General features: G+C 37.8%; 2 protein-coding genes across 3 annotated transcripts; one reads left to right on the plus strand and one right to left on the minus strand.

The window, feature by feature from the left end:
- PP2D1 (protein phosphatase 2C like domain containing 1) lies at nucleotides 1-5,543 on the plus strand. Its single transcript, XM_065752536.1, has 2 exons — nucleotides 1-1,013; nucleotides 3,963-5,543. Exons 1-2 carry the CDS (start codon nucleotides 2-4, stop codon nucleotides 5,195-5,197), a joined length of 2,247 nt encoding a protein of 748 aa, XP_065608608.1. The 5' UTR covers nucleotide 1; the 3' UTR covers nucleotides 5,198-5,543.
- Nucleotides 5,544-5,949: 406 nt separating this feature from the next.
- Nucleotides 5,950-20,387, minus strand: RAB5A (RAB5A, member RAS oncogene family). 2 transcript variants are annotated; one of them, XM_065752535.1, is made up of 6 exons: nucleotides 20,150-20,387; nucleotides 15,175-15,423; nucleotides 12,408-12,559; nucleotides 11,436-11,558; nucleotides 9,603-9,696; nucleotides 5,950-6,854 (listed from the first exon to the last, which is right to left on the minus strand). In XM_065752535.1, the coding sequence occupies exons 2-6, from the start codon at nucleotides 15,335-15,337 to the stop codon at nucleotides 6,739-6,741; spliced, it is 648 nt and encodes a 215-aa protein (XP_065608607.1). In that variant the 5' UTR covers nucleotides 15,338-15,423; nucleotides 20,150-20,387; the 3' UTR covers nucleotides 5,950-6,738. The 2 variants fall into 2 exon arrangements, with proteins under 2 accessions (XP_065608607.1, XP_065608606.1); XM_065752534.1 differs by having other exon boundaries at nucleotides 15,175-15,427.
- Between the last annotated feature and the right edge of the window lie 690 nt (nucleotides 20,388-21,077).

The following is a 21,077-nucleotide window of genomic DNA, read 5'->3' on the forward strand; positions in this document are numbered from 1 at the left end:
AATGACATGGGAGGAAAAATCACAGGACAAAGCAAGACCACCCAATGATGAACTCAGCAGAGCTGAGGAAGATCACCTGGAAAAGATCATGATGGCACCTGAGAATATAGCTGCCAAGGGCATTTCAATTCTCTGCTCAGTGTGTCGACAAGCAATATATGCACACCATTTTTTTAATCACAAAAAAACCCACAAAGCCCTAACTTTGTTGGGTTACAATAGCTCACAAACAAAGGTGGATAATGATACGCTTCTAGCTCAGAGACGAAAGCTAATTTCAAAAGTGATCGAGCTTCCTAAGAATTCTGAAAGACATCGTCAGAAGATCAATATTTCATTTGAATTTCTCATGGGTGACCACTCTTCTACATCTTACTGTGACCTTGACAATACAAATAGCGTTAACGCTCTCAAGAAAGTAAAAAATTCTTCAATAAAAGCATTATCAGTTTGCCAAGATAAAAATTCCATGTGGCAGAGAGACATGGAAGACAGATTTTTTGTAGTGGACAACTACGGAAGAAGGTCAGATACGTGTTTTCTGGGGCTAATTGATGGGCATCATGGCACAGCAGCTGCAGAAACGGTTGCAGCAGAGCTTCCACTTTTATTTCTTGACCAGCTTGCTCAAACAGATCCCTCCTACAGAACAACCAAGGAGGAACAGCAAATTCTAGATTCTTTTGCTACAGTAATCACAGAAGACTACAGGGAAAAAGAGAGGATTTTCTCTGATAGACTGGAGACCAAGACCAATAAGACAAATACTTACGAATGGATTCACAAAGCGTATGCCAAGTCCTTCTGGAGAATGGACAGGCTTTTACAGCTAGGAAGGAATGAAGTTTCCAGAGTTCGATGGAGTGGCTGTTCAGCTGTAACCTGTTTGATGGAAAGACTCCCAAGTGAAAATATGGATGGCACTGAAGAAAGAAAACACTTTGAAAACAGTATGCAAAGTTCATTAACTACAACTGAAGATGTCGCTGGGCTACTGCATATTGCTAACATAGGTATGTACATTTCACACTGGATTTTTTTTCTCTCTGCTCAGTAAGAAAAACAAGCTGATTTAGAGGTCTGCTGGCAGTAAATATTTGGAGATAAAAAGTTGCAATTGCTTTATGTCAATGTGAAGGAAACACAGTAAATATTCCTGTAAGCGACAACAGCATCAGGCAATAACATCAGGCTTATTGGGTAAGAACTCTCAACATGGTAGGTATTTGAGTTAAGGCAGTAAATTTACTGACAGAGACACAGCTGGAAAGCATTCTGTTTATATGCAAGTGAGCTGGGTAGCAGTAGTAACTATTTATTTAAAATCAAGAGGAAACTTTTTCATTTTAGGACAGCCAATAATAAACATTCTAGATCAGATAAATCCCTAGCGTCAAAGAAATGCTTTAAGATCTTTTCTTCTCTTAGTCATTTGTTTCATTGAGATTTAAATGCCACTATTTATTGCTACTGGAAAATGTGATCCACAGGAATTACAGAACTATCAACTTCAGAAAAAGAAATTGGTCATTTACTTTTGTAAACAGAACTTTAACAAAAAAGCTGCTTGAAGAGTAGTTTCAAATGAAATGCCGTCTGCAGTTTCAAGTATATTCCAATCTCTGCTTGATTAATATCCCCAGCACTGTAATACTTCCATCTCATTCTCAAGGAGCATTATCAAGAAGCATGCTAACACTAATTTTCTGTCAGCAGGTGGTACTCCCTCCTCCTCAGATGAGTATTTTCAGAAAGCTTCTATGACTTCTTCGTATTTCTTCCTGTGAAATTTGATTGCAATTAATCAAGAGGGCCAGAAATAAGTAGGAAAGGGATTATCTTTTAAGATACTTCATTTCTTTAGGAGGCAAAAACATTAGTCTACATTTGTATCGAACTCATCCAAGATTAAAAAATGATAATAGTAACAATAACACAATTCCTTGTAAATCCTTCTATAAACTAACTTGAACATACAACACTGAAAGAAGTTCCTGTGCTCTGCTCACCATTCCTCACTATTCTCCCAGTACTTGCTACTATAGCCATGCTTTACCAATCATTTTTCCAACCACCAGAATTTAATCATTACTGACATCAAAACTGGTAGTTTAGCATCAGATCACATTATTCTTGCAAGAAATACAGTCACGTGTTTAATGGTATATAGAAGCAATGCACATAAAAATCAGTGTTTTCAGATTTAGCAACTGCAATTGTTTACCATGCACTGGGATAGAAAATACTTTTTATCACAGTGAGCTTGAGACATAGGATGGAGGTAAGACAATAACAGTAGGTAACTCACCCAACGTATTTTCTGATTCTAATTAGCTGTCTGCATCCTTTCCCTCTCAGATGAGGTTTTATGCTGTCTTCGATTACAGACACTGTAAGCTCAAGCTCCGTAAGTCAAGTCGATCAGAGATGCTTCAAGCCTTTTATGACTGAAGTCCTTGTATTTAAAAAACTTCTAAATATACATTTATTTAAACTAATACATTAATTTCCCCCACCAAAGAAAAAAGATTTTCACAACAAACAATTTTTCCCCCAGGACTGTGTCCTTAACAGAAGCATTAACATGTTCCTTTAGCACCAGATAGCAGCTGAAGAGGATGGTCACTCAGGCAGAGCAGAAGACTGCAGCACTGCTTGCTGCATTTTGTAATAGGTCAGCTGGTTCCTGCTGGCTCTTCTACCCTGTCTCTAGATTGCAGATAAACCTGCACCCAAAAGCAATCTAGATTTTACTTTCTACCAAATAAACTTTTTCACACGGGTTACATAACGCTCTCAGGATGGTTTTCCACTGGCACCTTAGTCTGGGGGTTCAAATGAGTTTCAGACCATCAGCTAGTTCTCCACATAAAATCAGACTACAGAGGGAGCAAGAAACAAATAACTTATGGCATTTACATTCTGTAACCAATTCTTCAGTTTGATATTAGAAATCAAACCTACCTTCACAGGGGACTACTCCTGAGAGCTAGCACCTACACTAGGCAATGCCAAGAAATACAACTGTATAAGCACTGCCTGTAATCGGTTTCCATGCCTTCCTCTAATCAGAAAATTCCAACTGTAAAAGAACACACTGTGGTCAACTTAATACCTGAAAAGCTGCAATCCCGCTCAATTTGTCTGCAGTGTATCACTTTTGCCAAATGCCAAAAGATCAAAGTCTCCTCAACACATAACCTGCCTCCTCTCAGTGTAGCCACAGGGGATCTTCAAACACTGCACACCTTGTTTCAGAGATGCTTTCATGTATACCCTGCATTCACGTCTGACAAGACTGATCACCTGGTGTGTTGTGATTTTTAATACTTTTTCACTCTCACCCCCTGAATTTCAATAGGACTGAATGAAAGAAGTACCTATTTCTACTAAAGTCTTAAGAAGACTGCAAAAAATCCTCCTCCCTTGTTCTTTACTCAAGAAACAGACTTAAGCCATCATCTAGTGAACTGTAAATCCTAAATAACGTCCAAGTTATTTTCCAGGTACTATATATTTTATATTGCTTAGAACAGTCTGAACTTGCTTTCTGATGGGTTAATTCAGCCACAACGTTTTGAGAGCATACTCTCTCCTAGAAAAGTAAGTGAGAAGTAGAGTACTCAACACCATCTTTATATACAATTGAGACCTTCAACGTTTCTATCAGACGTGTTGGGCCAATTTAAAGCATCATAGATTCCTCACCAAAGTTCAGCTGCAGTCTGAAAAAATTCTAGAATAATCTTCTGAAAAGTGGGAAGGGGAAAACTCCAGAAAATCCTGCTGTAAAATAAAACTGGATTAATTTATAGTCATATTACTGCCTACAACAGTAAAAATTGAACAATGATTTTTTTTTCCTCCCCCAGTCTTTAGCAAAACGCTAATCACTGATATGACAGCAGTGTAAGAAAAAATAATCAGTGGACTATTATTTAAAATATTTATTTTACTTTTAGGTAACGTACATGCAGTTTTGTGTAAAAATGGGAAGAGTTATTGCCTCTCGGAAGAGCACAGCACCTCTAATGTAAGGGAGAAAAAACGCATACTTCAGAATGGTGGAAACATCAGCACCAATGAACCAGATGGATTAGTAGAGGGTCACCTTAGAACTACAAGAGGTCTTGGATATCATGGAGATCCCACACTAAAAAGATCTGTTATCCCCATACCTCACACCATCTCTGTCCCCATTGACGACTCTTGCCAATTTCTTATTCTAGCTTCTAATGGGCTTTGGGAGATTTTGGATTACAATGAAGTATGTGCATTAACACTAACAACATTCACTCATTATCTGAGAATGTATGAATGTATTCAACAAAATGGGGCTTCTCTGTATAACTGTCAGTATTTGATGCCCCTCTCTGAAGAAGAGTCAAATGCCTCAAACACTACTGATTATCAGCAAGATGGAACAGAGATGCTGGACTCCAATACAGAGATTTTTCCCACTGACTCAAAAGGCAACCTTACACATGGAAAGCCAAAATATTCTCAGCTGAGCTACTTGCAAAGTGAAGATGGAGTTGTTCCTAAGGAAACTGACTACCACAAAAACCAAGCTGATCCAGAACTGACACCCTTCAGTAATGATGAAATAGGTTCAGAGAGAAGAGGGATAAAACAGCCTGATTCTAGCACAAAACTCAGCTCAGAAGAACTGAAACAGCCAGAGGACAGAAAAGTTAATCTACGTAATAGTTTTCAGCCACATCCACAAACCACAGCACCAGAAGAAACTGACGTTACCCACACAACAATTCCAAGTTATACCCATCAACAGCTACCAAATACACTGACAACAGAGTCTAAAGACATGAAACAGCTTCAAAATTGTACAAAAGCATACCTATCTATTTATAAAACAGATCCACAACTGGCTGAAAAAATAGATTCTAACCCATCATGTAATAGGCCTGTAAGTTATACTGGCCAGCAACTGCTCCAGACTACACTATTAGTGGATTGTGAGCCACCTACACATTTTGAAGAGGACACAAAAACATACCTGTCCAGCTGTGAATCACAAACTGCAGGAAAAGGCGGGGTCACTTCTGAGGCACTCTATGACAATGCAGCAAGCTACATCGGTGAGCAATTGGTAAAGGCTGCATTAGATGCAGGCTCAAGAGATAATATTACTATTTTGATTGTACTTCTAAATGGATGTGATAAGTTACCCAACTAACTCAAGATTTAATAGGTATCATATGACAAATGGAGTTCCACAGAGCACACAGCACAAGCTTATATTTAGCTGTGTCATGAAGTTACTTGCAATCATAAATGCTGACCCATATAGCAAATCAGACACGTTCTCTCCAACTGTACAAACAAAATTAAAGCTTCTGAAACTCACAATAAGAAACAGTAATCGCAAACTTTTTTTAACCACTTTATTCAAACCTGAGCACCTCAATATAAAACTAAACACTGGTGAACTGTCATTTGCCTTGCTAAATCCAGATTACTGCAAATTAAAAATCTGCACAAGTTAAGTTTCTGCTATCAGTTCAACATTTAAATAGACTAATTCATCTCTTCTGACACACTTGGTAGATTTCATATAATGAAAATAACTAAGAATTAGTGCAATATACTGGACAGATCAAAATAAAATGTACTTTGGAAAACAAAGTTGCAAAGTTCATTATTGACAGACAGCAGTACTTATGTTACAGATACAGGAGCATCATTTATTACTGTTCTAGCCATAAAGGAAGAACTTAGAACCCCCTTTGATTAGAGAGGAAAAACGTTAGCTTTAAGTAACTGTACATTCTGTATATCTTTAAGCAACTCTTAAATATTACAGAAAGTATTAAACAAATGTAGACTACAATGCAGAGTACCTATTTACAGTACATTAATACCCAAATTTAAAATCAAGTTGAATGTCCGTAACAGTTAGTGCACTATTTTCTTTTCCTCAGGGAAAAAACAAACTGTAATGGCCAGCAATGATAAAAACCAAGAAAAAAAAGTCACAGACACCAAGTTTGTTGTGGTTTTACTTGAAGAGCTCTTACAGTTTGTAAAGGAAAAATATCCTATATCATAAAGATGAATTTACTGGTTTGTACCTTCTGAACGGATTAGAAATGAAGTTAAACTTGATTTATCCTATTCTCTTTAGACAACTAATTGGGTTGATATAATTTACATACAGTGTACCAACTAAAGATCCACTTTCCTGCAAGCATAGGGTTCTTAAAATTGTTAATGTAAGTATTATTTGGGATTAAGGTATTAAACTATGGAATGTATAACTAAACAGTAGATACCTGCAGAAACAACTGGTTGCATCAATACTGTGAATAAGTTTAATTTTTAAACCCTGTTGCTAAAACTTTTTTAAAGCATGATTAAGTTTGAATTCTATCAACTGTAACAGTAATCAGTATTGAAGCAACATTAACTGGCCAATTAGGTCCATGGAAAGTAGGTCTTCTATATCCCTAATGGTAAGCCACTTTTACAACCTTTCAACTGAAGGAAGTTAATTCTGCTTCCATCACTCCTCTATGCTGAAACATTAAAGACAGCAGTGGATACATGCATGTTAAAATTTAAGGTCAAAAGGAAATTCTGTATCATAAACTTGACTATTATTGTAAGTCTCTTCGCTGTTTGGAAGCTGTACTGGGCCAGGTTAAGCACTCCAATTCCACGGTTATTAACAGTTAGGAAGCAGAAGAATATTCAGAACAGTTTAAAGCAATTGATGTTTTAGTTACTACAACATTGACTCTTGGGTGGTTGTGTGGGTTCAGTAAGGTCTACTCCTCTTCCTCTGGCAGAGTTGGCTCCTGTATTCTGTGGTTCGTTCTTTGGCAATTTTTTTGCTACAAAATGAACAAAAAATAAGAGGTTAAACACTGCAATGAGATTAAATCATCTGAGTGCAAAAACAGCACTCCATATTCTATATTATATAGTCTGATTTAATTCAGTGTGTTGGTAATTAAAGAAGTTACAACACATCTTAATGATTAGCCACCACATCTAAGATTTAAGAGCAAAATGCATTAGTATCTTGAGCAGTAAACAATATCTGCCTAGGTACGCTGTGCTATGTCACAAAGTGACAGCTCTTGCAGGAATTCACCTACACAAAATAATCTTTAAGATAAGAATGTTGGTGTTTAAAAGATAGAGAAAGAATGAAAGAGGACACAACAGACAGAAACGGGTCAACCTACTGCCCAGATAACTATCCAGAGTAAGTACAGCAAACACCTTAAACAGTCCTCAGCACAAGATCAAGCTTCTCCTTTCCCTCCCATACCTCAAAGACACAGCTTATGTTCAGTTCTTATAAACCCATTTACTGTGCTAACTTTTGTCACCCCTGCAGCTCAAGGATAACTTCTCAGTTGGACACCAAAAATATGGGTAACAAGCACTACCCTTCACAGTAGCAACTCCTTGGGAGTAATTTTCTGACAGACAGAAAGGTAAGTTCAACTTCAGAGGACTTTCATGGGGCTATCTTGCCTATTTTCTTAGGACCCAATCACTATCCCTGTTCTACTTTCTGGCTGCATACTTTGATTCCAGAATTATAGTGCTGGACAATGTTTTAAACAACTTTCCCAAAAAGAAATGCCTATTCCTGTAGTTGAATTTCATCAATAAGTAGACTAACACATCAAAAAGATTAACTCAGTTAACAGAACTCAAGAGTTCTCATGTCCCTAAGCTGCAAAGCCAGCATGAAGAGACAAAGCATCAGCAAATGCCTTTACAGCACTGTTGTTTGAGATTGCAGATACTGAACATGAGTTGTTTTTTTTTTTTTTTAATAACTGGAAGTTTTGAACATGCTCTAAAGCACTTAATTCACAAGCAGCTATAGCTTGCATCCACTCCTTTCTGTGTTCTCATTTTTGACTTTTCTCACATTTTTGGAAGATCATATTTACATAAGGTCCTCAGCAATGAACCCACGCTGTGCAAAAGGCTATTCTAAGCTCAGTGCTGTGCAGATCTTGTTCTGACACAATGCTAAGTTTTATATTCACCCATTTCACCTAAAGAATACTCACATGGACTAGGAACTTTGTAGACTAAATGCTAAGGTATTAAATACATAGTCTTTGTCAAATTTATTGCGTGTACTTCATTAAAGTAGGGAAAGGTAAGAATTATTCTTTATATAAAAGTTACCAAAAAAACTAATAGACTTTGAAGACTTGTTCTGCATCATGCTGTTACAAGAAATTTGAAAACTGCATCTTTAAAAAACTGCCTCCAGCATTTATGACAAAAAATATATTTTCTACTTAGGATTATGTATTCCCCCCCCACACACACATATTTGAAGTTAATATAAAGAAAGTACTTGCTATAAAATATCACTATAGTCATAATTTAATTTACATTTGCTGGAAATTCAAACCACGTTAGGTTACCTTCTACTTCACTGGTTTGCAAAGAAAAAGGTAAGAGCTCTTTAAAAGCAATTTACTTTCATAGCAAGAGAGGTCACTGTAGTGCAAACTGAGAAACAGATCAATACAGTTAGCTGACACTGTACTGTTTCCTCACTATAACAGAGTGACTATAGTGATTAAGGTTATGAAACAGGGCACACAACCCACCTAAAACCCACCTCTTTTTTTTTTTTTTTAATTTAGCAATGAAATATGATGTTACATGTACCAAGGGAATTCACAGGACTGTTAGTAATTTAAACTTTCTATTATATATTTTCACCTTTACAGTAATTTCTAAGGAATGTTACCACTAAAAATATATTAGAAAATCCACTTTTCACATGAAGTACCCTTCACTTGTACTCAGACTTTAAATTTAAACATACACGCTCATCTTTAGCACATCCTTTGCATTTTACACTGCTGCATTTGGAATTCAAAATTTTAATATAAAACAGAACTTAGCAGATACTCTGATTAGACTAAAACGAATACTCTTGACTTATCTAAAGCAAGTCACTGTTATTCTCCTATTTTGATATGTTTCCAGCTTCCATTACAATTGCCTCATAAGAAACATATCATTATAGCTTTTGCACCTACCCAAGGCACTATGCAATCTGTTGCCAAAAGTGTAACATTAAAAGTCACTTATTTAAAATAAGAATGTAAGTGAACATATATAATGCGATAACCATAAAATATTTTTTGATTTGTTGGAGTAAAACTATGTAGAACTTTTAATGGTTAACTACACCATGGTTGGTTTGGTTTTGTTTTTAAATATGTAACAGCAACTACAGCTTAATTTTGCTTCAACTTGAAGCAGTACCATTGATCACAACATAAAGACGGTCACACGAAACTTGCTGACACAATTCCAATTAATCTAAGCTTGTTCAACTATTACAAGTTAACCCAAGTTCTAAGTGCTAGACAGAAGACGTGTGCAAATATGCTCCAATTACGTTTATCTCAACATCATAAAGGAACCTCAGGAAAATTATCTTTCTTTCTGTGGCACTGGAGTTAAATGAAAGACTGAACGAGCTTGAGTTAGGATGCTTCTGGTTACATGAATCTCAAGAAAACCATTATCTTAAATTCTCCTTTTTCCCCCTCCCCCCTCAGTTCCCCCCCCCCCCATCAACTCACCAATTGCCATAAATATTTCATTTACGTTCATAGATGTTTTGGCAGATGTCTCCATGAACAATAAACTGTTGTCATCTGCATAAGCTTGTGCTTCCTGAAAGAAAATACTGCATTAGTTCATTCCTAAAAATTAAAAGTTAAAGCCTCACTTTATTACACACCGTACTCTTAACTGCTACTAAGGCAGAATTTCTATTCCTTTTTGAAGAACAGTTTGTTGAAGCACTCACGACAGTGTGTTATTCATTAGCTATGGAGAAGTTTTAACTCCACCAAGCAGTTCTAAGAAATACAATCTTGAAATCCTTACAGTCTTAAAAAATAATATTGCATATCAAACCTAATATGAAATGAAATAGTGAATATTAAAAGGACAATACTACTATGGGACTCCAGCTATAATAGCAAGAATGAAAAAGCACCAGAAAATGCCTTCAAATCCCACCTCTGTAAAGAATGTTGCTGAACTACTTTCAATCTTTCATCCACTAAGGCAGATCAATCAGAAGTTTTAGAATAGACAATTTCTGCCAGGATAATAAAAACTAATAAGGAAAATCTAACGTCTTGTCATATTATCTCCTTTTCCAAGTCTGAATTTTCATCTAAAATAGACGTGAAATATTTCAGTTCCCTATTTTTGCCACTTCCTGTTAGCCAGCTCAGTTATGAATCCTTAGTGCCTTAAGATTATATAACTGACAAACTGCAATACCTACAATGAAAAAAAACTGCAGTCTAGTTCAATATTCATTTAAGTAATACTTTCTAAAACCACAGCTAAAATAATGCATTAACCAATACTTAACAATCTGAAATATTTTGGCAAATGGCAATAATAAAAATGTGAAGAATACAACTATAAGAAACAAAAAAACCAGTACAGGTAGTTCTACTTTGATAATTAAATTTGATGAAGTTTTTTTTAACTCCGAAGATACATATGATTTGTCACATACTCCAAGTTTTCCACAGAATACCAAATTTATCCCTAGTAGTTTTTATGTTACGACTGACATGAAAGGATAACATTTTAAGAATGTTGAATTTAGGTTGAAAAATACCTAAAACTACTAATCTGCATAGACTGATTTCTAAAGTTATAAAAGGATTCATTATCATACGCAGCTGTATTTTGCACAATGACAACAAATACAGACAAAAACAGCAACAGAATTAATGACAAATAAATAAATACAATGATCTTAAGAAACCTGATTCAAATACAATCAATCATGAATAGACCAGAATTTCATTTGCTTTGGAAGTCATTTTCTGATTAAAGTTTAAACGTTTTCAAGAAGACAAATGTAACAGAAGAGCACGGGTGTTATCAACGTAAACAGAAACAATACCATGAAAAGCACAATTAAAAGCTGAACACTGCTTCAGCAGTATACCCTAGGCAAGTTAAGTCTATCAATCACCTTTGTATCATAAGATAAACAAACTTCCCCTGTGGACAAGTCAGGGAGCTTAGGAATAAACCCTGTGCAGATCATTCTATCGCTTCCACTAACACAGTAATAACAGAATTTTGAGTGGAAGACCGGAAGAGATCATAACATAGCACACAATTCCAGTCAGCCTAACATATATGCAAATTTATTAGTTATTCCTCAAACTTAATTATTCAAAAAAGTCTACTGCCATATATCATTTGTACTAAAAAAATTGTCAGCAGCATCTAGAATAAATCTCACATGAAGTTTATATTTAACAGCATGACCTCTATAACAACTACCTAGTCTATACATGTAAGCTCCTAAGTAGGCCTACTTACCTTCTACTCCAACAAAAAGCTATTTCTATAAGCAGAAGTTATGTCCATACCTGGAAATCCACAGCTCTTTTGTTAGAGAGATCAGCTTTGTTTCCTGCTAAAGCTATTACAATGTTAGGACTTGCTTGACGCTGAAGTTCTTTGACCCAGTTTTTTGCTCTGGCAAAGGACTCCTGTTAATGATTGCAAAATGATGCAAGTTGAGTTTTATCATCCTTTTGCACTCATCTATTATCCCAATCTCTGTTATCTATACTTCAAGCAAAATGCCAATTAAAGCAAGGCTGCTACCTCCGTCCACAGATGCACTCAAGAGTTTTTTAAATGATACATCCCTACCCTAATTTTCACATTTCTTAGCTATGACAATACTGAAAAAGTAAATAAAGATATGAAGAGTTATAAAGACTAAGTGAACAGCTGAGAGAAAACTGGCAATTTATTTTCACCTCTAGAAGAATCAAGTTTATGAATAAAATCAAGGATTCTCAACATTTCCAATTATATAGCACTGTTGCAGTACAGCAATGTTGGGTTTTTTGAAAGCATTGTTTTTTAAGTCTCATTTTTACCAAAAGCATATAAAGCTTATCTGATGCAAGTTCAAATAAAAAGAAATCAAATAATGTTATAGCTTCAGTACATTATGCTGCCTTTAATCCTTACCATTTACTCTGCAACGACACATGAATGCAACATCTTTCACCATTAGAAATAATTCATCCCCAGTAGTGTGGTGACTAATATGTCAATTCAGATGAACTGATACAAAGGTGGGTTTGAAAAAAAAAATTCTGCAAAGGCACTTGCTTTCTCTAGTTTTATTATTTAATTACTTTTTAATATAAAGAACACTATAAGGGGTCTTTTGGCAAGAGGAGTTTCCAGGCACAAATTAGTATTACAAAGCTCAATGATGATGAATTGATACAGATATATATGAGACAGTTATATATTAAAAAAAAAATGGCAGTTTCAAGACCATTAATATCCCCCATATCACCCTCCTCTATTGCACTCACCTCATTTGTAATGTCGTATACAACTATGGCTGCTTGTGCTCCTCTGTAGTACATAGGTGCTAAACTGTGATACCGCTCCTGCCCAGCCGTATCCCAGATCTCAAATTTTACCGTTGTATCGTCAAGACACACAGTTTGGGTTAGAAAAGCAGCTACAAAAGAGACAGAGGTGCTGAAACCAGAAGTCTGCTCAGAGAAAATTATGTTCACAAAAGATGAATCATGCACCATTTCCTTGACAACTCCATCTATTATTAAAATACAGCAGGTCTGAAGTCAATAGATTGTAACTCATCAACAAAGAAGAATTACTTAACCAACCAACATTTCCTCACATTAAAGACATATGGAAGCAAAAATCAGTAAGAATTCCCATTATTCTTTTCTAACAGTTCATCTCAGTAACCACAAGATTCTTCTCATCTCCTAGATCCATCTCATCTTGATGCAACAAACAGCATTTCTTCATGCTACACTCTAACAGCCCAGACACATACAGTTCTGGACTACATCTACATCATTTGAACAGCACATTAAAGCCTCAATTTCCAGCTCCTATAAGCTTTAACCAAAATGGGGTTTTCAGAAGTACAAGTAAGTTCTGAAATTACCTATATGACTGATTTATGAGCATTTTCGTTGCAAGTCATCTCAAGAACCACTTCAAAGCATGATTTCCACAGCCTGCAGTTTCAGGGACACTTGCATTCTCTGCCACTACAGCTTAATGTATTTATTTGCATATCTAAAACCCACATCTGTTATTACCCTAAGTTACCTTCTAATCACAAAACAAAACAAAAAAGTAGTTAGTAGCCAGTCATCAAACAGTTACTGCTAGAAAACACTTTCCATTCAGACTAAGGTTACATACTAGAAACACATCAGAAACTGTATTTCAAAATTAGGCTAAAATCTCAATGACATGCTAAAGGAAGACCCCTGCTTGGTAGAGAAATTGAGACTCTCACCAACACATGTTCACAGTGATCAGTTTAAGTCAAATGCCTTTAGTGGCCCTGACCAGTAACTCTTGCACACCTTGGATGTTATGCTGTTCCACATGCTCCAAGACAACGTAGCCTATGAATCGTTCCTGAACTGCAGCTGCCACAGCCTTCAACTCAGCTTTTTACAACAAAAGCAAGTCAATCTTGCTTCATATAAATGACACTACAACTACTGAAGAGAAGTTGACTATGAAGTAGTCAGATGCTCCTGCTTCAGATGTATGAGCATCCACCAGAGATGAGCAACTAGGCTGGAGAAGTAAAAGGCTTTGATGTTCCAGCTGATGTTCCAGCATTAAATTCACTAGGTCTCTGCATGCTAAATATCCAAGCACTTGGTGAACAGGCTTCTACTAGCTACTTATGCAGCCAGAATAAAGAGAAGTAAATAAACAAAAAACACAACCAACCCACTCTGTGCTGTACTAAGGACTTACTCCTCAGAGTATTACATTTCTCCAAGGCAGAGACAAGATGCTAAACAACTGGAATTTGAAGTTCAAGATATTACTGTTTCCAAGAGAAGAATGTACCTACTCTCCATAAATAAAGGGATGCACTGAGATATATAATAAAACCATTGTTTCATTCTGTCACCCTCTTGTTTTTGTTGAAAGGAACCATTCAATGACTACAAAAGAATGCCAGTTAATTCCTGCAAACAAGTTAACTTTCTTCTAGATAACAAGATCATACTTAATTGATAATTAACATGGTTAATTATCTGAAAAGCCTACCATCTTTCATTGCCATACTTTGAGTTAAGTAGCTAACAATCACTTGTTGCACTAGTCTGAAGTGGCGAAGTCCAGTTATCAAACACAGCACCATCCAATGTCTGCTTTTAACTGCACTCTTTCAGAAGTTCTTATTCAGGCTCACAATGCACATAAGCCTCTCTTTGTTAAAGGCCCTTCTGAATACAAAGAAAATTACGCCTAAAGCAAATACAGCCTACTGCTGAACAGCTTTCACTACAGAAAACTTTTTGAATCCCAACACTGCTGAATTTAATCTCTCAGTTGTATAGTATGGCATGTCCGTGTTTCTATTTTAAACAATTGAGTAAACTAATACAGAGATGATTACACTGAGTGTACACATGAGTTTGGAGTTCAGTCTTTTCTAACCTTTGTACAGCTTTTATATAGTGGAACAGTTTTGGGTTATTCCTAATTCTACCCAGGCACTAAAAGGGAGTACAGAAAGGACTTTAAATGAATTAAAAAAGAAATCACTGAAAGTTAAAAAATGAATAACTGAAAAATCTTAGTTTTTTATCATTATTATTCACTATACCCAGAATTTTACATTTCAGTAATCATTAACATACAAACACACAAATTCTCCCAGTTCAAAAGAAACAACAGGCTGCATACATAACATTACTACATCTTTCAAAAAGGTTGTAGTAAGTCTCACAGGCACTAAAATACTCAAATGGTTATTCTATGCTTTACACACATAGCACAACTCGAATAGCCACACATCCACCTGCAAACAAAATTCAACATAAAGCTCACTTTTCAGAACCTTGCAGTTGAAGCACACGTTTACTCTGTCTGCTTGATATCTAAGAGTGGTACATCTTTGTGCCAACTACAGTTCTTTTCACAGTAAGTTACAGGTCTCAGTTCAGATTTGATCCTTGCTGTCAATGACACATTCTGGAATTGCCTTAATATTCATTGCAGTCAATGGAAAGAAAAAGGAAAGAATAAAAACTGAGTGTGAAATAAAAAGAATAATTTTCTCACCTCCAATTGTACTTTCTTGAAACTCATGAAACTGTCCTTTTACAAAACGAAGCACCAAACTTGATTTACCAACTGCAGACTCTCCCAGAAGTACTAATTTGAATTGGCAAATTTTATTTCCAGCATTTGGCCCATTGGGTCTTGTTGCTCCACGATTAGCCATGCCCAAATTAGAAAGAAGTCCTTTGTTTCAAGTTCTTGAAAGCAAGTTCCAGGATGCAGAACTCAGTGGCTTCTGCTGTTAACAACCTGGCTATGAAAAAAAAAGAAACAACAATGTGAGGTACTAGATTTACAAGTCAAGTGAGAAAAACCTAATTTACCACTGCAGCATAAAGTACATAAAAGTGTATTAATGATTCTTGCACTCTGCAGTAAGTACAGTAGTGCAACCCTCACAGGTAATACTAGACAAAAATCTTTGATTAACAAAACATTTATCTTCTTCAATACCAAATCCACCCATTACTGTCATAATTGAAAGCTTTAAAGCCCAATTATGCTTTTTCTTGCAAGACTTCAGTCTCTCAATTATAGTGACTTTTGACAGAAGGGACCTTAAAGACCACTCAGCTCCACACTCTGCCATAGGCAGGAACACCTCACACTAGATCAGGCTCCCTAGAGCCCCAGCCAACTTGAATCTGAAAACCTCCAGGGATAGGGCACCCACAGTTTCTTTGGGCAAGCTGTTCCAGTGTCTCACCACACTGAGAGTAAAGAATTTCCACCTAATATCTAACCTAAATCTCCCCTCTTTTAGTTTAAAACCATTCCCCATGGTCCTATCACAATCTGTGTAAAAAGTCTATTTTCTCCCGTTTGTAAGCTCCACCCAAGTACTGGAAGGCTGCAATAAGATCTGCCTGGAGCCTTCTCTGTTCCAAGCCGAGCAAACTTAGCTTACTCAACCTTTCTTCATAGGAGAGGTCCTCCAGTCCCCTGATCATCTTCACGGCCCTCATTTGGTACCGCTCCAACAGCTCTGCAACTTTCTGGTGCTGCAGGCATGAGGGCAGAACAGAGGGAGGCAATCACCTCCCTCACCCTGCAGACCACCCCTCATTTAAGCAGCCCAGGATACAGTCGCTTACTTCATAATGTAACAAGATCAAAGTATACAGCACAACAGGTTCAGACCTGTCATCTGATATTTTACCAATAACGTGCAAGAAATAACCAAGAATTTTCTAATACTAAGCTAACTATTAATACTAATCTTAATTTTGCAAAATGCAAGCAAAGCTGCTATCTTCCTTATGGTAAACTTACCACCTTTTCAATCAAACAGTAGTTTTAATCATTAGCATCTTCCCATTTGAGACATCAAGCATAGCTAAAATGATTTTCTACCAGGCATTTGAGGATTCCAATTCAATATACACCAACCTCAGACACCAAGCCTTTGTTCCTCTTCCTAACTCCACTTTTGTAAACTCAGCACACCTTCTAAGATGCATTCTGCAGAAAGCTTCATAACTCTAGCAGAACCCAATCCAGTACCAAAACACTCCCTTTAACCTAATTTTCACAAGTGTTACATGATAAAGAAATCAAACTATTATTTATCAATTAACATAACATTCTGAACATGTAGTTATTTTCTCACTGTAAACAGAACTTTAATGTAGGTCCTCAAAAAATATATACATTTTCCAACACCTTACTGATACTCCTATTTACTCGTGCTGCAGCTTTACCCATACTTCTCAAAGTAATTATCCTCTTCCAGTGAAAATATTACAATCTTTTGTTCAACTCTGTCTGACCTGAGTTTGTGACATGTTTGACAGTTCTTTAGTACCTTTAAAATCAATGGATTTTTATTTCAGTTGTACAGCATTAGTAAAATACTTCAGATATAAGTTCTCTCAAACATTTGAAAGATGTGTGCAATAATGAAAGTTTTATGAATCAAAAAAACCCACTGCATATTCCACCACTGTTATTAACTCCTGTATCTACATATTTAAATCCTCTAATTTGTTTTTGTTGAATACTTTTGAATACAAGAACGGATCTAGCTGGTTTAAGAATTCCAGGCCTTTCATCCTTATAGAATTAAAGAATAAATAAATAAAAAGTCACACAGCTTCTTTGTGAGTTCTCAATTCTCTTGGTCATTTACAGCCTTTAGTTACTGAGATTACCGAAAAGTTAATCCACTTCCAAAATATTTATTACTACCCCTTGCAAAATTCTTTCAGGACCCAAAGTTGAAGTTATAAAAGAAACTGAAACTTATTTTGACAAGAAAGCCCAATCAGAAAATTCTGACATTTACACACCCCTCCCTCCTTTACAAGAAAGCATTCTAGACACTCAGGTATTGTGCAAAAATAACCAGCTGTCAAGATGACAGAGATCACACTACTTGCAAAGCCATCAAGTCCCGCAAACAGTATTCCCTCAACAGTTGCACCAGTATGTCTGTTAACGTAAGGAAACCTACCACAGTTTTAACACACGGTTTTTAATAAATGAAGGAAAAAAAAAGAGCATATCCAGCCAATTTAGATACATGAAAAGTCACAATCATTTTCTGTAAGCATGATGTAAATCATCATCATTTCTTTAAAAGTTTCAGATTACATGAAACTGACCAGTAAGATCACAACAGAACATCATACAAGCAGGACAGAAGATAAATCTACAGAGCTTCTTAATCTGAAGACAAGTAGTGCAAGTATGACAGCCATTACAGAACATTCCTGGCCTTTCTTTTTAGATTTATGCTCAACATATTGGCTTACAAGAATGTAAAGGTAGATTTCAATGCTACAGAATCCACATATGTTCCAGGCCTCGGGCCACACTTGTTCTCCAGCTCTTTAAGTCATCTGTAGCTTTGGGAAACATTAGAAAGTACCACAAAGAAGTCAGGAACATTGCTTTCAGTATCTGACAAACACAAACTGCAAGTTTAATTCTTTTTTTGACAGATAGCTTTCAAGGCAATTCTGAACACTTACTTCAAGAGCTTAGCAGTTGGATCTATTTTTTTTCCCCTCTTTGCTTCCCTTAAAGTCTCCAAGACCCACTAAATGCACCATCTTCTAGTCCTGCCATTATTAGGAAAGTGCTCCTGTTAATCCTACCAAGTAAACCATCAGATGCTGGGTATTCTCATCTCTTTAGAAGTCTTTTTTTTTTTTTATTCTAGGTTGTCTTTGTTAATGACTTTGGTTAGAGAAAAGAAAGTACTCACAACTATTTCCAGGGAAAATCACGTAAAAATATCTTACATTTGAGTTCGTAAGCAGAATTCCATCAGTTCTAACCAAAACCTACAAACACACAACTTAATGGAATAATTCAGTCATTTAAGTGTTCAGATCAGTGTCTATTTTAAACAAGAAAGCCAATACAGAAGTATCAAAATAACACTCGTGACAAAAGCCAGCCTACTAAAGGGATTAAGACAGCTAACACTGTTCCTACTATGAATGTGATTAAGTGCATAATCAAAGACCTCAAGAGAAGTCAATGATTAATGCAAACATGGTACATTCTAACACTTGAAACACCTTCACATTTCAAATCAAATGATAATATTTCTTATCATGAATATAATTCATACTGTACTAATTTCTAATGAACTTTCTGACACTTCTTAAATAGAAATCACAGAGCACTGAGCTTGCAACCATAGTCTAATTTGATTACACTGGACTACCCTGCCTGTTCTAAAAAGCAGTATCTAAATAAATTTACCTATTAAGTTCATAAGGTTGGAAAGGATCTATAAGATCATCTAGTCCTTATTATTATAAGGATTCCTGCTAACAAAGTTTTCTGTTACTCTCTTCCAGAATTGGCAAAATTATTGTGCCACCTTTCTGCAGTGTTCAAGACAGGGACACGTATAACTATTTAAACATTTGATGCTGTAAATTAAAGATGTGAATCAACAGTCACCACAAAAAAAAAATCCAAACCACAGATTCCCAATTAAATGCAATAGCTATTTAATAAGCTCATATAAATGATACGTAGTACCAGTTGCTTTGAGACAATCTGGTTCATCATACAGCATATTAAGTAATGATGACTGTACTATCACTGCCTATAACCACCTCACTTCAGCAAACATCTATCTTTTACTGATATTTCTTATTATATGACAAAAATATCATCAAAGCAAGCCACCTAGCCTGCCCACAGCTACCAGAGTGGAAAAAAAAAAAAGATGCCATACAGAGTCTGAACATTGTGTGGATGGAGCTCATTAATTTTAGTTCAGTTAGCTGTTAAGTGTATCTTCTTCCATTCCCAGGCTGTGAAGGAAGTACAAGGTTGAAAAAAATGACATAAAACGCAGTGAGAATACCGTTTCAAGATCCTGTTTCTTGAAACACTTTGATAATTTTACAGTTCAGCTCTGTTGTAAAGTTTATGTTTCTACAGTGCTTCAGCTTTAGTTCCAACCGAGACTCAGACGGTACACACACCGTCCACTAGGCCTGTCAGCATTCTCTGGGTGGCGACGCGTTGTCTAAGTATTTTACTTCCCACCTTCTTCGTTGGCCTTTCTCCAGCCGCAAACGAAAGGGAAAGCGAGGGAGCCCACCGCCTTCACCCCTTCCACGCACGACCCGGAGGGCACAACCTCTCCCTTGTAGCTGGATCAGACGGCGCTGAATCGCAGTGGAGGATCCCGCACCCCGCCACGGCTCCGGGCCCGGCCCCACCAGCCCCCGCCGCCTCCCCTCCCCCGCAGCTCCCTTCCAGGCACAGGAATAAGGGGAAGTGGGAAAATCGGGGGCGCCATTTTGAGCCGGGAAGAAGAGAGCTCAGCCTCTCTTCCCCACCACTGGGCTGCTCACCTTGGCAGCCCGCCCCGCCGCCCAGTCTGCCCGCAGCGGCCAGCGGGAGGGGAGGAAGCCCAAGCAGCCCAGCCCCACATCAGCCCACAGTCGGGGCTTCACCATCCGCCGCCGCGGCCCCCGCCCCACCAGCCCCGTCGCCACCATACCTGGCCAGGCCGCGGCGGCCGCGCAGGGGAAGGGGAGAACGGGGAAATCAGGCGGCGGCGGCGGCGCAGCGTCAGTGCCTCTGTCCGTCCGGCCAGTACAGCCGGAGGCCTAGTCGGAGCAGGGCTGCGGGAGGAGGGGGCGGTGGGGAGGCGGCTCCACGGCAGGCGCGGGGTGGGGGCGAGGGGCGGGGGCGCAGCCGGGCCTCACCCAGAGGCCGCCGCCGCCGCCGACTTCCGCCGCCGCCTGTTCCCCGACCAAAACACACACGCACACGTACTTCCGGTACTGTCGCCACGTCACGGCACTCACGCGGCGCACGCTTCCGGTTCGCCCGCGAGTCACGTGGGGACTCGCTCCCTTTTCGTCTTCCTCCATTTTCTCCTGTTTCCCGCTGAAAGTGTTGAAAGTTGTCGGGTGCTGATGCCTCCCGTTCCTCCTCGGGAACTGATGCATCGGGCTGATGCAACGGGCAGGCATCTTCCGTGCCTCTCCTCTTGGAGCTTTTTCTAGTAAAACGTGTAGATACTGAGTGACACGTCTTGTTTAAAAGGCTTTTGTGTATCCATCATTGATGTTCTGTGTTACTAGTGTGTTTGAAGCCTTCACAATCCTGAATACCTTTTTGATGTGTATAGAATCACAGAATGTCCAGAATTGGAGGAGACCCACGTAGATCATCAAGTCCAACTCCTGCCTCCCCATAGGACTGCACAAAATTCAAAGTCTTACGTCTGAGAGCTTTGTCCAAGCACTCCATGGACATCAGCAGGCTTGGGTTATGACTGCTGCCCTGGGGAGACTAAGGAACAATGTTGAAAGATTAGAGAAAGCTTCAGGAAAGACCTGTTAAGAATGGCTGTAAAGGCTTGAAAAGTTGTCTCATAGAGAAAGGGGGGAAGATGTGCTGAACCTCATAACTGACAGTAG

Source organism: Cyrtonyx montezumae, unplaced genomic scaffold (assembly GCF_038088225.1).
Source record: "Cyrtonyx montezumae isolate F1298 unplaced genomic scaffold, pur_monq_1.0 scaffold_8, whole genome shotgun sequence".
NCBI classification, from domain to species: Eukaryota; Metazoa; Chordata; class Aves; order Galliformes; family Odontophoridae; genus Cyrtonyx; species Cyrtonyx montezumae.